Consider the following 17,037-nt stretch of genomic DNA (forward strand, 5'->3'; position numbering starts at 1 on the left):
TCCTGCCTGGTTTAGACCTACCAATCCAGAGATGACAGGCTTTGCTATGAGGGGCAGTGTGATCTAGTGGGTAGGGCATAGGCCTGCAGCTCAGGAAATCCAGGCTCCATTCCCAGCTCTACAAACTGACTTGCATTGTGACCTTGGTCATGTCATCTCTCTTTCTTCTCTTGTCTATTCAGATTTTAAGCTGTTTTGGGCAGGGACTGTCTCTTGTGTCTGTGCAGCACCCCGTACAATGGGGTCTTCCTTTCAGGTAGGACCTTTAGCTGATACAGTAACACAAATGAATAATAGGTGCTTCTGGTGAATTGAAGCAAAAATCTTCAACTCCAAATTGACGCAGGTGGTTCACTCTTTCTTCTTTGGCATCCTCCCCTGGGGTAGGGATGACCATTATAGGCGCTTGGGCTAACTCACACAGGAGTTTTGCAAGAATTGGTGATAATTTCTGGGATTTTAAAAATCATTTTTCTGCCAAACCAGTGTCCACTCTCACTCCTCACATAGAGTGATGGCTTTTGGAGTTGATCCTAGAATCTCTGACCCCTGTTCATATGTCTTTGATATTCAGAAAGAAAACAGGAAAGATCTTCTGGGCAAAGACTTTTCTAGGCAATGTAGCAGATTTTAAAGTTATGCATCAAAGCTTAATTAATGGATTAAACTACAAAACTCCCATTGAACTTGGTGAGATTAGTGCGGCTAAATCCTCTAAATGGCTTTGGGAATAACACAATCCAGCACATGTACCAGCTCAATGGAGTTTTTACAGCAAGTAGCGTCTGCCTGTAGCAGGGGAATTTTGGGTATCTATTATTAATTATTAGTAATTAAAATAATACCTAGGAGCCCCAGCTGAGCTCAGGGTCCCATTGCACTAGGCATTGTACAAATGCGGAAAGAGACAATCCTTGCAACAAAGAGTTGACAAAAAGACTTTCCCAAGGTCACTCAATAGATCAGTGTTAAAGCTATGATTAGTATCTAGGTCTGCTAACTCCCCCCAGGGCAGTAACCATTAGGACACGCTGCCTGCTAACTCTTCAGATTGAAGATAGTGCCTCAAGCGGAGCCTGGGGACAAAATGTGATCCCCACTTTAGTGTGGGGCCTGCCAGTTGAGCTCCCCTGACGACGCCCCTCCACCAACAACTGCTGTTGGTTTTTCTTGCTGCTAACAATCCTTTTGTCCATGTAGAGTGGAGCATCCCACAATACAGCTGTTTGAGCTGCGTGCACAAGTTTCCCACTTGCAAGGGGTGGGGTTTTGCACACACCCTGATGCAGTCGCAGCTAGTGCGGGCACAGTTAGCTGTGGGAACTTACTCCACCCTGGAAGCTGCTGCTTGACCATGTCCTGCTCTTTGACATTTAATTCAGATACACGAAACATACATGCTGGACCGAGCTGGACACCCCCAGCAATGGTACATCCCAGCAACATGCTGGGGCTGCACACTCAGGCTCAAAGAAGCTCGAACAAGCCGGCATATCTTCATATTTGTACACATGGTCTCCATTTTTTGTTTTACCCACCTTTTCTAGGGCCAAAGCAAAGTGAGATCCATGCTTCTCATGGCCACCATCCAGGAGCTGAAATATCACCAGTTCAGCCCTTGCCTCATTTGGGCTAGTTGAGACATTACAAAATCCAGTGAAAGAGGTGAAGACAGAGCTAACGGGTGAGACGGAAGCGCAGCCCAGTGGAACATGGGTTCTATTCACTGAGTTTGTCTATTTAGGTGGTAAACTCTCTGGGGTATGGACTCTCTCTGTGTTTGTACAGTAACTAGCACAGTGGGGCCCAAATATGATAGTAATACAAATGATTAATAATAGATACCAAATGCCTCTCACAGATGTTACTTACTGTGAAATCCCCATGGATCTGGAACATGCGCTCGACTGTGTTATCGCATGGGTGGAAATAGTTTAGGTAAAACGATTCCTAGCTGCCATCCTCTGTTCTATAATATTTGCTCTTTGTGGGGCACGTTGTGGCAAAGGGGTGAGGCCTGAGCTGATTGGGCATTTGTAACACCTGCCATCTTGGCGTGTACAGTGGGGAATGAACCAAGAACCTCCAGAGCTGAAACACCCTGGCTCCGGAACTGGCTCGTGGCCTGTCCTGCACAGGCACATGGGAGGCTGCAGCGCACCCTCACCTGGGGTTACCCGTCTGCGCCATAACCAGCACTGGGATCACCTTCCCTGGGAGACATCATGCCCAGACTCACCCCCTCAGCTGTGTGCTGTGGCTGCCATCAAAGGTGAAGCTGCAACAACCAGCCAAATTGGGCTTGTGCTCTGTTTTTCTGCTTTGTGAGGGTGAGTGGAGCCCTAACCAGGGGCAGGTATGTTTTTCCCTTAGAAATAGCAGCAGTGTTCACTGAAGCCTTCCTTCTTTTGCTGAACGACTTGTTGGGTGACTCAGAAATGCCAGTTGGTAGCTTTTCCCGCCGTTAGCTGAAGGAAACACACACTGAGATCTTAGCACAAGTACCAAGAAAGTGAAAGCTGATTCATCGAGAGGAGAGTCATTTTCACTCAGACTGTTTAACGACCTGTTTCACTCAAACGCTCAGGAGGGAAGCTGGCTGCTGTCAGAATCCCACCAGCTCTCCAGTCATCCATAGAGCCTTCTGGGGTAGGAAAGAGCTGAATTTCTAATACAAAGGGGGAAAGACCCAAGATGAGAAAATAAACGTTAAAAATCCCCATCTTTCACATTGAATATGCATAAGCACCTAGCACAGAAATAATTAATAGTGATACCGAAGCTCATCTAGCACTTTGCATCAGCAGCGCTTAAAGTGCTTTACAAAAGAGGCCATGCTCCCACTGTACAGACAGGGAAATAGACACAGCGAGAAAAGTGACTTGATGAGGGGCCCTTGATCCCTCATTTGGATCTCTCAGTGCTACTGCAATAATCAAACTTTACAGGCCTTCTTTTACTGTAATAAAAAAGCAAATTCACCTTTATGGCCAATGAGTGATCCAGCAGGATGTCAGAGGGCAGGCACTGTCCCTTTATGCTTTTTTAAAGGTGCTCCCCTCACTGATGAGCACTAGCCATGACATGAGTAAATATCTCACAGGCAGCTGCCTGGTCTCCTCACTGCAGCTCAGAGTGCCCTAATGTTTGGCTTCAGAGACATTCAGCTCCGAATCAACTTCAGAATAATGTGCTGTGTTTGATGTGCTGTTGGAAAGACTTGAGGGAGTTACCTGCATATCCAGGACATTCTTGTATTCTCCGTAATATCCCTCGCTTGGGTGGTGAATGACTCCATAAAACATTACGAGGTTCACAGGCCACAGAATGTTTGCTTAAATCTTTGCTATGTCATTTTTATACATCATCCTGTAGACATGAAGTTTAAGCATTTGAACAATGGCATTAACCCCTGCCTGACCCCCCCTCTTTTTTTTTTTTTTTTGATGTTCTAATATTCCTCTGCTGACATGGATCAGACCTGCCTGGAGACAAGGTAATTTGCTCATGTGTATGTAAATTCTATGCTTCCTCATAGGACTGGGCACTTTGGAACAGAACCCACTGAGTCCAGTACCACGTTCCCTTGCCACATCTGGTTTGGAAATCCTCTTGAACACAATGTACCTGTGAGACTCATTGCCACAGGAAGTTATTGAGGTTAAGAACTTAGCAGGAGTCAAATAGGGACTGGACATCTATGTGAATAACAACACCATCCAGAGTTACAATAGTAAGATTTTTTTTTAAATCCTATGAGTTTTAGAGATTGCAAATTCTTTGGAGCCCGGACTGTCCTTTTTGTTTTGTACAGTGCCTAGCACAATAGGGTTGTGGTCCTTGAGTGGGGCCCCTAGGCGCTAGCACTATAATAATAATCCTCATGCTTCAGGGCATAAGCCAATCACTAACTAAAGGGGTCAGTAGGAAATTTTCCCTGGGGGGAAGATTATCCCACATGTGTCTACTACAGAGTTTCTTGCACCTTCCAGTGAGGGATCTGGTACTGGCCCTCATACATGTGGACTGGGACTCTGGACTGAGTTATATTGCTGACTGCCACTGGCTTGCTGGATGACCTTGGGCAAGTCACTTTCCTCTCTGTGCCTCAGTTTCCTCATCTGTAAAACGGGAATAATGGCACTGACGTCCTTTGTAAAGCACTTTGAGATCTGCATAAGAGCTAGGTGTTATTAGTTGGCAATTCCTATTTTGTCTGAGAGCAGCCAATCCAAAATGCTTCAGACAAAGCCATACAAATCTCATTATTCACCTTGTTGTGTCGTACTAAACAGGATGTAGGAGGGAAAGATCTTCCTAATCCCAGTTAGTGATTCACTTTCTTATCATAAAGACTGAGACTGGGAAGCATTAGGGTCTCGTGGTTAGGGCATTGCAATAGCCCTCTCAAGATCTGGATTAAATTCCCAGTTCCACAATAGACATCCTATGTGATGCTGGGCAAGTCACTCAGTCTCTGTGAAACGAGGATAATAATGCTGTGTCATAATCTTACCCTACTTATTGCAACTGCAGTTGCTCTTTTTTATTCATATACATGTCCAGTCCTTTTATGAGTCTTGCCAATCTGGCTGCCACCACACTATCTAGTGGCAGTGAGTTCCGCAGGCTAAGCTAGATTTATGTCAAAATCTATTTCCATGTATCCATCTAGAAGTTAGCTCCTCCTTAGCACAGGCCAGGACATTTCAGGTGATCATTTATTCAGCTGTAGCCACTCATTGCAGCCATCCTGACAGTAGGCAGTTGAGGCCAAATTTCAGCTCCACATCCTTCCTCTCTAACACAAAAGCCCCTAGTAATTTCTGTGTTAAAATTAAAACTCTGTGCAACAATATATGCAAATTAAGTGTGGTCCTTGCAGTCAATCTTGCAAAGTTATGCAGCACTGGTAATCGGGACTTACTTCACCCTTCAGTGAAATGCAGCCTCCTCTGGGATGGGATGTGGCCGCTGTGCAACAGCATACAGCAATATTGCACAGGAGGGCAGCTCATCAGGACAAGGCAGGGACCCAAATAAAGCCCAAACTAGTGCTATTTGGGAAAAACCAAATGTCTCAGCATTTGTGGTGTATGTTTCACTGCGATTTGGATGCCTCAGGGGCCACATAACTCAGGGTCAGCTCTTCCCATGGGATTGCCACTGTCCAGGAATAGCAATACAGGTTGAGGATCAGACCTTGGGTTATTTCAGACCCATGTGTATGGCTCCCTGGAGCATTACAAAGCCAATGAAAAATGTAAATACAAATATTTTGGCTACAAAGACTCAACCATGTGCCCAGCCCTACTAGACAATAGTTTAAGACAGGAAGTGAAGAAGAATTCCTGCAGAATTGAACAGGAAGAATGTAGGGAGGTGGGACATAGACACCCACACTGAAATGGAGCAAGAACACTGTCACCTTTCCTGATCAGTCCCAGAGCTCTTCAATGATTCTGAGAGGCCAGGGCTTCAGTTTTACATTTCACTAAGGAATTGGCATCTCCTCCTGTGACAGGTTCAGTCACAGAGATCCCCTTGGGACTGTCACCTGATGTGCTGAAATTACTTCTGAACCCATTTTCCCTGCCAGCTTGAGACTCCAGAACCCTGCCTTGTTGAGCCGGACATGCTAGCCTGCTGCAACACAGATTCAGTGTCTCGGCCATGCCCCCAAAGCTGCAGACTTTAACCAAAAACAGCTCAGCAGGTTACCTGTCTCCAGTCCCCAGACACCCAGCCCCCAGATAAATCTGTTTTACTCTGTATAAAGCTTATACAGTGTAAACTCATAAATTGTCCGCCCTCTATAACACTGATAGAGAGATATGCACAGCTGTTTGCTCCCCCAGGTATTAATCACTTAATCTGGATCTATTAATAAACAAAAGTGATTTTATTAAGTATAAAAAGTAGGATTTAAGTGGTTTCAAGTAATAACAGACAGAACCAAGTAAGTCACCAAGCAAAATAAAGCAAAAACACGCAAGTCTAAGCCTAATACATTAAAAAACTGATTATAGGTAATATCTCACCCTCAGAGATGTTCCAATAAGCTTCTTTTACAGACTACAGAGTGGTAGCCATGTTAGTCTGTATCAGCAAAAAGAACGAGGAGGACTTGTGGCACCTTAGAGACTAACAAATTTATTTGGGCACAAGCTTTCGTGGGCTAAAACCCACTTCATCAGATGCATGCAGTGGAAAATACAGTAGGAAGATATATATATATATACACAGAGAACATGAAAAAATGGGGGTTGCCATACCAACGCTAATGAGACTAATCAATTAAGGTGGGCTATTATCAGCAGGAGAAAAAAACTTTTGTAGTGATAATCAGGATGGCCCATTTCAGACAGTTGACAAGAAGGTGTGAGTAACAGTAGGGGAAACCTTCAGCCCCCAACTAAAACCTCTCCAGCACATCATCAAGGATCTACAACCTATCCTGAAGGACAATCCCTCACTCTCACAGATCTTGGGAGACAGGCCAGTGCTCGCTTACAGACAGCCCCCCAACCTGAAGCAAATACTCACCAGCAACCACAAAACAAAAACACTAATCCAGGAACCTATCCTTGCAACAAAGCCCGTTGCCAACTGTGCCCACATATCTATTCAAGGGACACCATCATAGGGCCTAATCACATCAGCCACACTATCAGAGGCTCATTCACCTGCACATCTACCAATGTGACATATGCCATCATGTGCCAGCGGTGCCCCTCTGCCATGTACATTGGCCAAACCAGACAGTCTCTACACAAAAGAATAAATGGACACAAATCAGACATCAAGAATTATAACATTCAAAAACCAGTTGGAGAACACTTCAACCTCCCTGGACACTCAATTACAGACCTAAAAGTCACAATTCTTCAACAAAAAGACTTCAAAAACAGTCTCCAAAGAGAAACTGCAGAACTGGAATTAATTTGCAAACTCGACACCATTAAATTAGGCTTGAATAAAGACTGGGAGTGGATGGGTCATTACATAAAGTAAAAACCATTTCCCCATGCTAATTTTCCCCCTACTGTTACTCACACCTTCATGTCAACTGTTTGAAATGGGCCACACTGATTATCACTACAGAAGTTTTTTTCTCCTGCTGATAATAGCCCACCTTAATTGATTAGTCTCGTTAGAGTTGGTATAGCACCCTCATTTTTTCATGTTCTCTGAATATATATATTTTTTTCCTATTGTATTTTCCACTGCATGCACCTGATTAAGTGGGTTTTAGCCCACGAAAGCTTATGCCCAAATAAATTTGTTAGTCTCTAAGGTGCCACAAGCACTCCTCGTTCTTTTTACAGACTAGACTCCTTCCTAGTCTGGGACCAGTCCTTTCCCCGGTACAGTCCTTGTTAGTTCCAACAGACATCTCAGGTGGTAAGCAGGGGCTTTCTCATGACTGGCCACCACACTTTGTCCTGTTTCATCCCCTTTTATTGCTTTGGCACAAGGCAGGAATCTTTTGTCTCTTTGGGTCCCCACCCCTCCTTCTAAATGGAAAAGTACCAGATTTAAGATTGATTTCATTATCAGTTGACATGGTCACATGTCCTGCGAGACCCCAGTCTTCATTCTTCCTGGGCAGGCCCACAGGTACACAGGAAGGTCTGCAAGTAAACAGAGCCACTTACAGTTCATTGATTCTGAATGAACTGGCTTCCCTTAATGTTTGGAACCCTTAATGGAACCCTTAAGGGCTTCCACTTAAATGTTTACATCAGTGATACAAGTTTATATCTTATTCTCCTAACTCCAGACATAGAAATAATACATGCAAACAAATAGGATGACCACACTCATCAGATCATAATCATTGTAATGATACCTTACAAGAGACCTTTTGCATAAAGCATATTCCAGTTACATCATCTTCACATTTATAAGCATCTTTTCATAAAGCTTGTGGCGTGTGATGTCACACCTCCCATTATAGCCCCTGCTAGTGCCTTGCTGAGGATTGGCGCAATTGGGTGACACAGTCACTACTCAGAGAGGAGAGTGCCCCCTGCTGCACAGCAGCCCCTATCACTGCACAGGGGCATTGGAATTAGTGAGGGCTCAGAGTAGATGGCGCCCCCTATTGATTGCTCACACCAGTGACTGCTGCACAACTCTCCCTAGCCTCACGCTGGGCGCTGGAGTTAGCACTGACGCAGAGCCAACAGCCCCTCTCCTGAATGAACCATGCCACTGTCTGCAGTAAGGCACCCGAGCATCATGCTTAGGCACTGGGGTCAACATGGATCAGAAGGGAGAGCACCCCCTACTGAGTCACCCACTCTGCTCCCTGCAGCGCTGTGCCTCGAGCACCCTGCTGGGCATTGGTTCAGTACTGACCCAGAAGGAAGAGCTTGCTGCATTGAGACACAATCATTGGCTGGCTGTTCCTTGGAGCTCTCCCACCCAGGGACTGGAACATGCTCAGGCTGCTGGTGTGAACAGGATATAAACTTGTTAGAACTGCTTCCGGGCTTGAGCACGGCTTTAAAAAATCACTTTAACCCCGTTATGCCCTATCCGCACCTTACAGCACAGCTGTGTTCAAGGGCAATTGTGCTTCTCTGATGTCATTGGGGCTGTATTGCTGGCCACCAGCCAAGGAGCCCAGCCCTCTGTGTTCAGACAGCATCCACGAGGCGGAGCTGACTCAGAAAAGGAGCCAAAGTGGGAATTGAGGAGGAGGGGATTTCAGCATAACCCCCAGCGTTGCAGCTGGAAATTAAACTGCATCTTCCTGAGCAGGCTTAGCAGCCAGCCTGAGCACACACTGCAAGGGAGCGTCCCGGGGAAGATGGCTCTTGTGTTTCTTGTAGTGCTAATATAATAAAATCAACCCGCCCTTGAACCAAATGCAGGGTCTGAGTCCACAACCTACACAGTTAGAAGCATGAGCTGCTGCTACCAGAACTAAAGGGTTAACGCCCTTCACTGTCAGCAGCACAGCAGGGCTAGTGGAAAATTTTCCATCAAAACTATTTTCTGCCAGGAAATTGGGTTTTCAGCCTAATGAAGATTTTTAATGAAAAGCGTTCGCTGTCTGTAAAAGATGTTAAAACCCCCAATGCCTGGGACCAGAAACACTTTCCTGTGGAGCAAGATGGCTGTTGCAAGGAGCCAGCCCTGAACCCCTAACAGCAGATGGGCTAGTTTCCATGTCAAGTTCAAATCCATAAGCCTGCCATAGGCTGTTGTCACACTCAGGAGTGTGCAGTGAAGTGACCCAGGACTTGCCTACAACAGCCCGGCACGGAACGCCTCATTCACGAGCCCACTGCAGCACATCAACTGCTTGAGCTGGCAGAGAATTCCCAAGTGATTGCAGCCATGTTCGAGACCATGACACACAGCCGAGCAGTTGCAATTCCATCCCTTTCTCCCTCCCTGATTCATGTAAATGTCTATTTTGTAACATCCCCTCCCACTTAAATACTTTCCCGGCCAGCATGACCTTTGGTTTCATTCAGTGTTAGCTCTCACCCTGGCTATTTTCTAAATGAGACAGTCCCGGTGCTCTACCTATGCATTACACAGCATCTGAAATGATGAAAAGCAACTGTTGGGGGGAAACCACCAGCAGGGGAGGTGGGAGGTGAAAGTACTTTCTAAGGAAGAAGACTCACCCTCAGGAAACTGCAGCACTTTTCCCTGGGTGAGTCGCGGTATTGTCCTATGAACGTAGGCAGAATTTTTTTTCTGGAGTCAGTTTGCAAATTCATGGGTTTTCCTTTAATCAACCCATCTCTCTGCTTCAAACAATTCCAGAATGAAGCATTCAGTAAAACCACAGCATGATGACCTCAACTTTATCACAAAAACTTACTTAGAAATAACCATTCACTGTTTCCAAACTGATCGCTACTTCCTGATTGTTAGTTTGAATGAATCTGCCTAACTTCTTCCCCCCCCCCCTCCACCTCTTTCTTACAACACAGACTGTATATAAACCAGTGAAATCCCCCAGTATGAACATGAATTTCTGAAAACTCCTTCTGTCAACATCAATCTCTGTTAAGTTGCTCCTGGGATACAGCTCAAAATGAAGTTCATTCCAGCAGGTAAAACCATCTTTGTCAAACCTATTTGATTTTTTTTAAACGTTGCTGATTTTGAAGCAATCAGTCACACCTTTTGTCTGAGACTCTGCTGTTTGGCGCAGAGAGAAACCCTTAAGAAACTTTTTCCCTAGTCTTAGCATCTCTGGGAATTGGCAGTAAAAAGCAAACATGGCTCTCTGGCATATTTCCACCAACATCTGGAAATTTATACCACTCTAAATTCTTCCAAAGGGTTTTTGAATTCTTTTGGGTCTCTCACTGCTGAGAAACACTGGTAACTCTTGTTTAATTAGATTTTTGAAAAATCAGAGAAATAAGGAAGTTGCCAAGTGCAAAATGTTTTTGCATTGAACAGATTAGAGTAGAGCTTATCTAAAGGATAGGCACTGAAGCTAGAATGTTGTTCTCGTGGCCTGAGTACAAGTCATGTCTATGTGAAGTGTTGTAGGATAGATTGCGCTATGCAAACCAGTGCAATAGGGAGAAAAGAGTTTTAAGGGTTTTAAGCAGAGCAGGCAGCATGGCCCACTGGCTGGTGCACTTGGCTGTGACTCAGGAGAGCTGGCTTCTAGTCCCAGCACTGCTACCCGGCCTCATGAGTGCCCTTGGACAAATCACTGTGCCTAAGTTTTCCTCTCTGTGAAATGGGGATAATGGTAGTGAGTGCCACCTTAAAGCACGTCAAGATCTAATAAGAATGAAGCTACAGGAGAGCAAGGTATTACTGAGGTCCTGGGCTAGAGAAACTGAATAAGATTGCAAGTTAATATTAATTCAGTGGTGAATGTCACAAGCCACCTCAGCACTGCTGGGCTCTCTGACAGTCCCAGAGCTGAAATATGCATGGGAGGAAATTGCATAGTACTTGTCCACACCAGACCATGTTCCTCCCCACTGAGAGTTTAATTACATCAGGGAGGACATTGGCTGTGTCCTTTGCTCTCCATCCTCCTTTGCTTTCCCTGAAAATGCCCTTGTCCCAAACATGATCACTGCTATGTGAGTGATTGCAACACAGAAGGGAAGTCCTGTCAGTTGCAATGTACAAATTAGGGCACAGATGCTGCTACAGCAAGTGTAAATAAAGTAATTATTGTATGACTTGTGACCTGCAGCGATTCTGAGGTTCTGACAAGTGTGGACAACTTCAGAGTTTGTCAGATCCCAAGAACTATGTGGTTTTTCAGCAGCTGCATTGCGACATTGCTTGTTGAACTGGCTGTCTCTAGGCCCAATCGGCAAAGAGGTTGAGTATCTTCTACTTTGCACAGGATCACGCCCTTAAGATACTGTGCTCCATAGAACCTGAATAGTGTAATTTTTCTCCCTCGCTGTGCAGTTTATAGCATGGGACTGCGGGGGTCAGGACCCCGGGTTCTAGCTATCCAGCTCTGCCACTGCCTTGCTGGGTGACCTTGGTTGTGTCACTCTTTGACTCAGTTTCCCCATCTGTAAAGTGGGGATGATAAGGTTTACCTGTCTTTGTAAAGGGCTTTGGGATCCTTGGATGAAAAGCACCATGTAAGTGCCAAGGATTATTATTCATAATAATAATTCATAACAGCACCATTACCACATGTGATACTATTCCCAAACGGCAGCATATCAATCTCTGGGCTGCATGGGCCGATAGAGAACAAGCAGGAATGTCCAGGGGTTGAAACAGAGAGGGAAAGGATACACAGCTCCTCTTTCATAACATCCTGACCTAACCCTGCTGTGTTCCGCTGTGACACACTAGGTGGCGCTTTGGCCATCTGGCAGCCTGTCCGGCTCGCGGCTGTGTGCTGAGCTGGTGCTGGTACCCCAGGCAGTGAGGGGGGCCGGGTGTGTGCCGTGTGTGGGGGGAGATAGTTGGAGTCTCAGCCCAAAGACAATGCCTCAGCCTGGTAATATCATCAGATGCAAGATTAGGCTCCTGCTATTATTAGCTATTCATATTACAGTAGGGCCTACAATAATGACATCTTACACCCAAGACCAGGGCCCCATTGTACTAGTCTCTGCCCCAAAGAGCTCACAGTCTAAACAGACAAGAGGGCAGACGAAACTGAGGCACAGAGAGTGACAGTGACTTGCCCTAGATCACCCAGAGGCAAAGGTAGGTTTAGAAACCAGGGGTGAGATCCTGGGAACATCAGTGACAAAACCCCTGTTGATGTCCCTAGGGCCAGGCTGTCACCCCAGGTTTCCAATCCAGCTAGACCACACTGACTCCTGTGAGTGCAACTGGGAACTTGTGATTTTGACCCATGACTGCAGGTACTGATGCCTTCCTGCATCCGCTCCCATTAACCCATGATGGGGCTGCCTCTCATGCAAGATGGCTAAGCTGCGAGGGAGAGGTGGGATCTTTGCCTATGGGGCCATACCAGGGAGGGGAACCCGAATCAGTGCCCAGTGAGAGACAGGCCAGCAGGCAGTGATGCAGCACACAGCTGATTGCCGATCACCAGCAGGCCACCTCCCGGGTGGGGAGGATCAGGAACTCAAGGGAAGACAAGAGCTCACCTTGGTGTGGAGAGGGGCTAGAAAGAAGATTCTGCTTGAAGAATAATAGCACTGTGTCTTTAAATGTGTAGCAGGCAGCCAGGTTGGGGCAGGCCCAGGAAAGGTCCTAGGCAGAAACCTTACAGTGAATCAGAGAGAGAGAAGCTTTAGGGATAATGCCAACCTCCTACGTCTAATAAAGCTCCTTGTGGAGTGTGAGAAGAGAACAGCTGGTTCTGGGATTCTTTACTATTGTCTTATGACAGGTGCTGGGGGAATCAGTGCTCCACTCGGACTCAGCCTGGTTGGCCAGCCCCATCCATAACCCAGGTCTATGCGTTCTGCTGCGTGTCAGCAGCTTCTCCTACTAGGGATTCAAACCAGCATTTTTTCAAGAATGCTCACGGGTCTGGGGGGCAGGTCCTAGCGCTTATCATCAGTAGACGGCAAAGCAGCTCGTATCATTATCCCCACTTCACAGAAGGGGAAACTGAGAAACTTGTCCATGGCCACCCAGCAGGTAAGGGGTAAAGCTGGGAATAGAACTCAAATATCTTAAGTCCTAAGCTACAGTGCTAGCCACTAGACCACCCTTCCTTTTAGATGACCCCTTGGAAATACCTCAGTTGGCCACTATCAAAACTTTGATCAATTTCGACAACACGAGCCTGGAAAATGGGCACAAAACCCACACCCAACCCTGCCCCTTGCTTTGCATGCTTGACTAAATCTGACAGGTAGTCATGGGCAGTTGCGCAACCTGGGGGAACACAAAAAGCTCCCAGAGGAAAGAAAAATGCAGCGGAATTCCTGCTCCATTGCAGGGCAGGGCTGAGCCGGGGGCAGTGCTCAGGCGGTGCTGGAGGATGCAGACAGCAGAGCATCGGGGGTTGGGGAGATGGGGAAATAGGAATTTTCTTCTTAGCTACACTGGTAGAAGTGAGAAGAGAATATGGCCCCTAGGACAAACTCCAGCCCCTATCTACAGGAGCTACACCAGATACGTGGGCATGGGGGAGCAAAGGGAAGCTGGGTGCCAGCCGGATGGTTCAGGGCAGGTAGGACGTTTCCTCTGCTTTATCAAAGAGCAGACCATGTGCCTCAGTGGCACGTAGTTCTGACTGCAGTCCTGGCGCTAGCTGGCCTGGGCGGTGGAAATGTTCTTGATCCTAGAGATCAGCCGCTCCAGCCCAGGCAATAGCTCGTTCCCTTCCTAGTGATCTGACACCCTAGAGAGATCCTGGCCGGAGGCAATGGGGGAGAGCTTCTTTTGATCCTCCTTTCCCTCCAGCACCGGCAAGATCAGGAACTCCTCGTGACTGAGGTGGTCCAATCCCAGTGACACTGGACACTTTCCCAGAGGAGATCTCAGAGCTCTCATCTGGCTGGGTGGGCACTGGACTCTGAAGTGAATGGCTCTGATGGCTGGTTCCCCGTGGCATCATCTCACCACTCCCACTTTCTTCTCTGCACAGGTGTTGTCCCCTTGCTGTTGATGATCCACTGCAAATTGGTGGTTGGCAAGGCACTGCCGGTGAACACCCCCAGCCCCATGTGCGAGAACATGAACTTGTGCAAACCCAATGTGGTCGAGCAGACCCGGAAACTAGTGGTGCTGCTCAATGCAACAGCTCCGGATCTCTTCAGCATCTACGTAAGTTCCCATTGGAGCCTCAGCTCCGCCTAGATTAAAATTGTGTGAGCTACTCAGGCAGGAGACAGGCCTGTCCTATTCGCCCCGCCGAGCTGCTCATCCCCAAGGACATTGCTTTGGGCAAGTGGAATGTGCTTTTTGCTAGAAACTCATAGGAAGAGTTTACATAAAACTGGCAGGTGTTTGCTTGCCCTGTGCAGGACCTCGGGGACGAGCCATGGATGTCAGCTGGGAATGCGGGTGCTCAGCACCTCTGAAAATCAGACCCTGCCCCGGATTTTCCCATCACAAATCTAGGGCGGGTGAATGAGCGCTGGCCTGCAGGGAGGGGTGCGGATTAGTGGGCTAGATTTTCAGGAGTGGAGTGCTGAGTTTAGATGCCAGCCTCAGCTGGGGAAAGTCATTGGTGGGTCACCTTCCAGCCCTTGGGGGGTTATGTTTCTATCACCCCTCCCCACTGCACGGTTCAGCACAGCTAATAGCTCCTGCTGTCCCTGTCCCAGCGGTGGATGGAGCAGGAGGGACTGCAAAGCAGGACCAAATTGCACTGGTAGGTGAGTTATTGGTGCAGTCAGGGGATGGCAGAGAAGAAGGACGGCCCAGTGGATTGGGCATGAGCCCAGACTTAGGAGACCTGCACTCTAATGCCTGTTCCCCGCAGCTGGCCTGTGTGATCTTGGGCAAAGGGCTCCGGGCCTTGGTTTTCCACACGCATGACAGACAGGGTATTAGCCCTGTAAATCCTTTGCAGACTGCCAGATGCTCGGGTGCTATGACCGGGGGGGCTAGAGAAGTACCTCACGAGAGGTGCCTCAGCTCTTACAGCATTGCCAACGACAAGGGTTCAACAGTCCTGCGTCAGGCTCTTGTTTACTGAGGTTTAGGAGCCTTTCGGGCACAATTGGGCCAAGTTTTCAAGCTTTTCTGCACAGCTAGAAGGGCTAGAAACCTTCTTGTTTAACGACAGCTGAGATTCTCACAGGGCTCCAGGGACAGGGCTTTAAAACCCACCTAGCAGCGTGAGACGTGTGATAAAACAGTGAGTGGGGGAGGGCTGAAGGTGGGGCAGCGTGTGTGTGGGGGTGTGTGACTGAGATTCCCTCGTCATTATTTCCCCTCCTGTCTCCCCCAGCTGGACTGCCAGGGCGACCCGTTCAGCAGTCACCTGGATGAACTCTGCAATGCCACCACCACCGACTTCCCTGCTTTCCAAGTGAACCGAACCAGCCACAAGAAGGAGATCATGGTGGCCTTGTACAAGGTCTTTGCCTTCCTGAACGCCTCGCTGGGCAACATCACCAGGGACCAGGAGGAGCTCAACCCCACAGCCAAGGAGCTGCTGGAGCGGCTCCACAACACCACCAAGACCACGCGGGGCCTGATCTCCAATCTGACCTGCCTGCTGTGCAACAAGTACAACGTCTCCCAGGTGGACGTCACCTACGGCAAGAGCAGTAAGGGCATGAACGTCTTCAAGAAGAAGCAGCAGGGCTGCCAGGTGCTGAGGAGGTACGTGCAGGTTGTCTCCCAGGCGGTACACGTCCTGCTACCTCACCTCTCGCAGGCATGAGCTGCCCGCCAATGGACCCTGCTGCTGCCCCCTCGCCTGCTGGGCCCGGCTGCGGCGGGGTCAGTGCAGCATGGCCGAGGTAAGCAGGGACCTGCAGGGAGTGAATCGGGGCAGAGAGGGCACACGACAACCAGCTACAGACTCCAAAGGGCGAGGAGGCATGATTGTCCTTTGGGCAGCCCTCTTGGTTTGGAAAGCCCCTGACCTTTAAGACACTTTCAGCTTTCAGGGAATTCATCCATCCAATGGGGCTGCGGTGGCTCCCTGGCATAGGACTGGATCCCCCTTGGCATCCGCCTCCATCCAGCCCTCTGCACCTCCGGACACTTCCTTCACGGGTGGTTTATTATTAATGAGCCTTGTTTGCTTCCTATTTATTATCTCCCCCCAATCCCTTTTGTGCTATTGCTCCCCCCGCGCCTTTATTTATTTGAATGTTAATGAGGGTTGAGTTCTATCATGTTTGTCTGGTATTTTAATTGTGTCTTTATGATGCTGTTCAGTGCCCAAGTGCCTTAGGGATAGGGTGCGTTATGAATTACCTGAATTATTAGTCTGTGGGAGGCCGAATCGACTGGAATTGAGACAAAGGACGGTTGGGCAAAAGACCAGGGAATGATGGCCCGGCAGCGAGAGGCGCCGGGCTGCAGAGCAGTCTGGCAATGGCCCTCATGGACGCACCATTGCTTGGGTTGCCAAAAAGCAGGATGGGGAAAGCAAGAGGGAAGGACATTGCCCTGGCCCCAGCGAGATGGACTGGGTAGCTCTTGTCCATCTTTGGGCCACCCTTTCTTCTGACTTCAAAGGGAAGTGAGCAGAGAGTTTGGTCCTTTGATTCTAGGAGGTTCTGCACTGCAGCTGGGAGTTGGGTTTCACTGCTTCTTCTTTGTCCCTCTCTAGCCCCCTCCCCCACTCGGGGCCTTTTTAAATCTTGATTAGAAACAAAGCTTTGGAACTGCTGGAGCACCAGGCCTGTCGCAGGAGCCCAGGTGCTCTGTGAGACACACCTCCCGTACGGGTATAAAATCGCCAGTGGCAAGGATTTAAGAACAGGATCTGCTCAGCTGAGTCCAGGTTCTGCAGTAATGGGCGCCCTACAAGTTCTCCATTTCAGCCTAGAACCTGACCCTTTGGAGAGTGTCCCATGGGTTGGGCAAACCGTGGCATGCCCTTCTGTGAACCTGAGCGGAGGTCACACAGCCACTGCAAAGTCCACACATTCAGGGCTGATGTTAGGGGGT

At 48.0% G+C, this 17,037-nt stretch overlaps 1 protein-coding gene across 1 annotated transcript; it reads left to right on the forward strand.

Annotated features, from left to right (window-relative positions):
* Window positions 1-10,063: 10,063 nt before the first annotated feature.
* On the forward strand, window positions 10,064-15,902 carry LOC141999487 (leukemia inhibitory factor-like). Its single transcript, XM_074972981.1, has 3 exons — window positions 10,064-10,082; window positions 14,048-14,226; window positions 15,359-15,902. Exons 1-3 carry the CDS (start codon window positions 10,064-10,066, stop codon window positions 15,794-15,796), a joined length of 636 nt encoding a protein of 211 aa, XP_074829082.1. The 3' UTR covers window positions 15,797-15,902.
* Window positions 15,903-17,037: the final 1,135 nt, after the last annotated feature.

The sequence above is a fragment of the Natator depressus genome, chromosome 15 (assembly GCF_965152275.1).
Source record: "Natator depressus isolate rNatDep1 chromosome 15, rNatDep2.hap1, whole genome shotgun sequence".
NCBI lineage: Eukaryota > Metazoa > Chordata > Testudines > Cheloniidae > Natator > Natator depressus.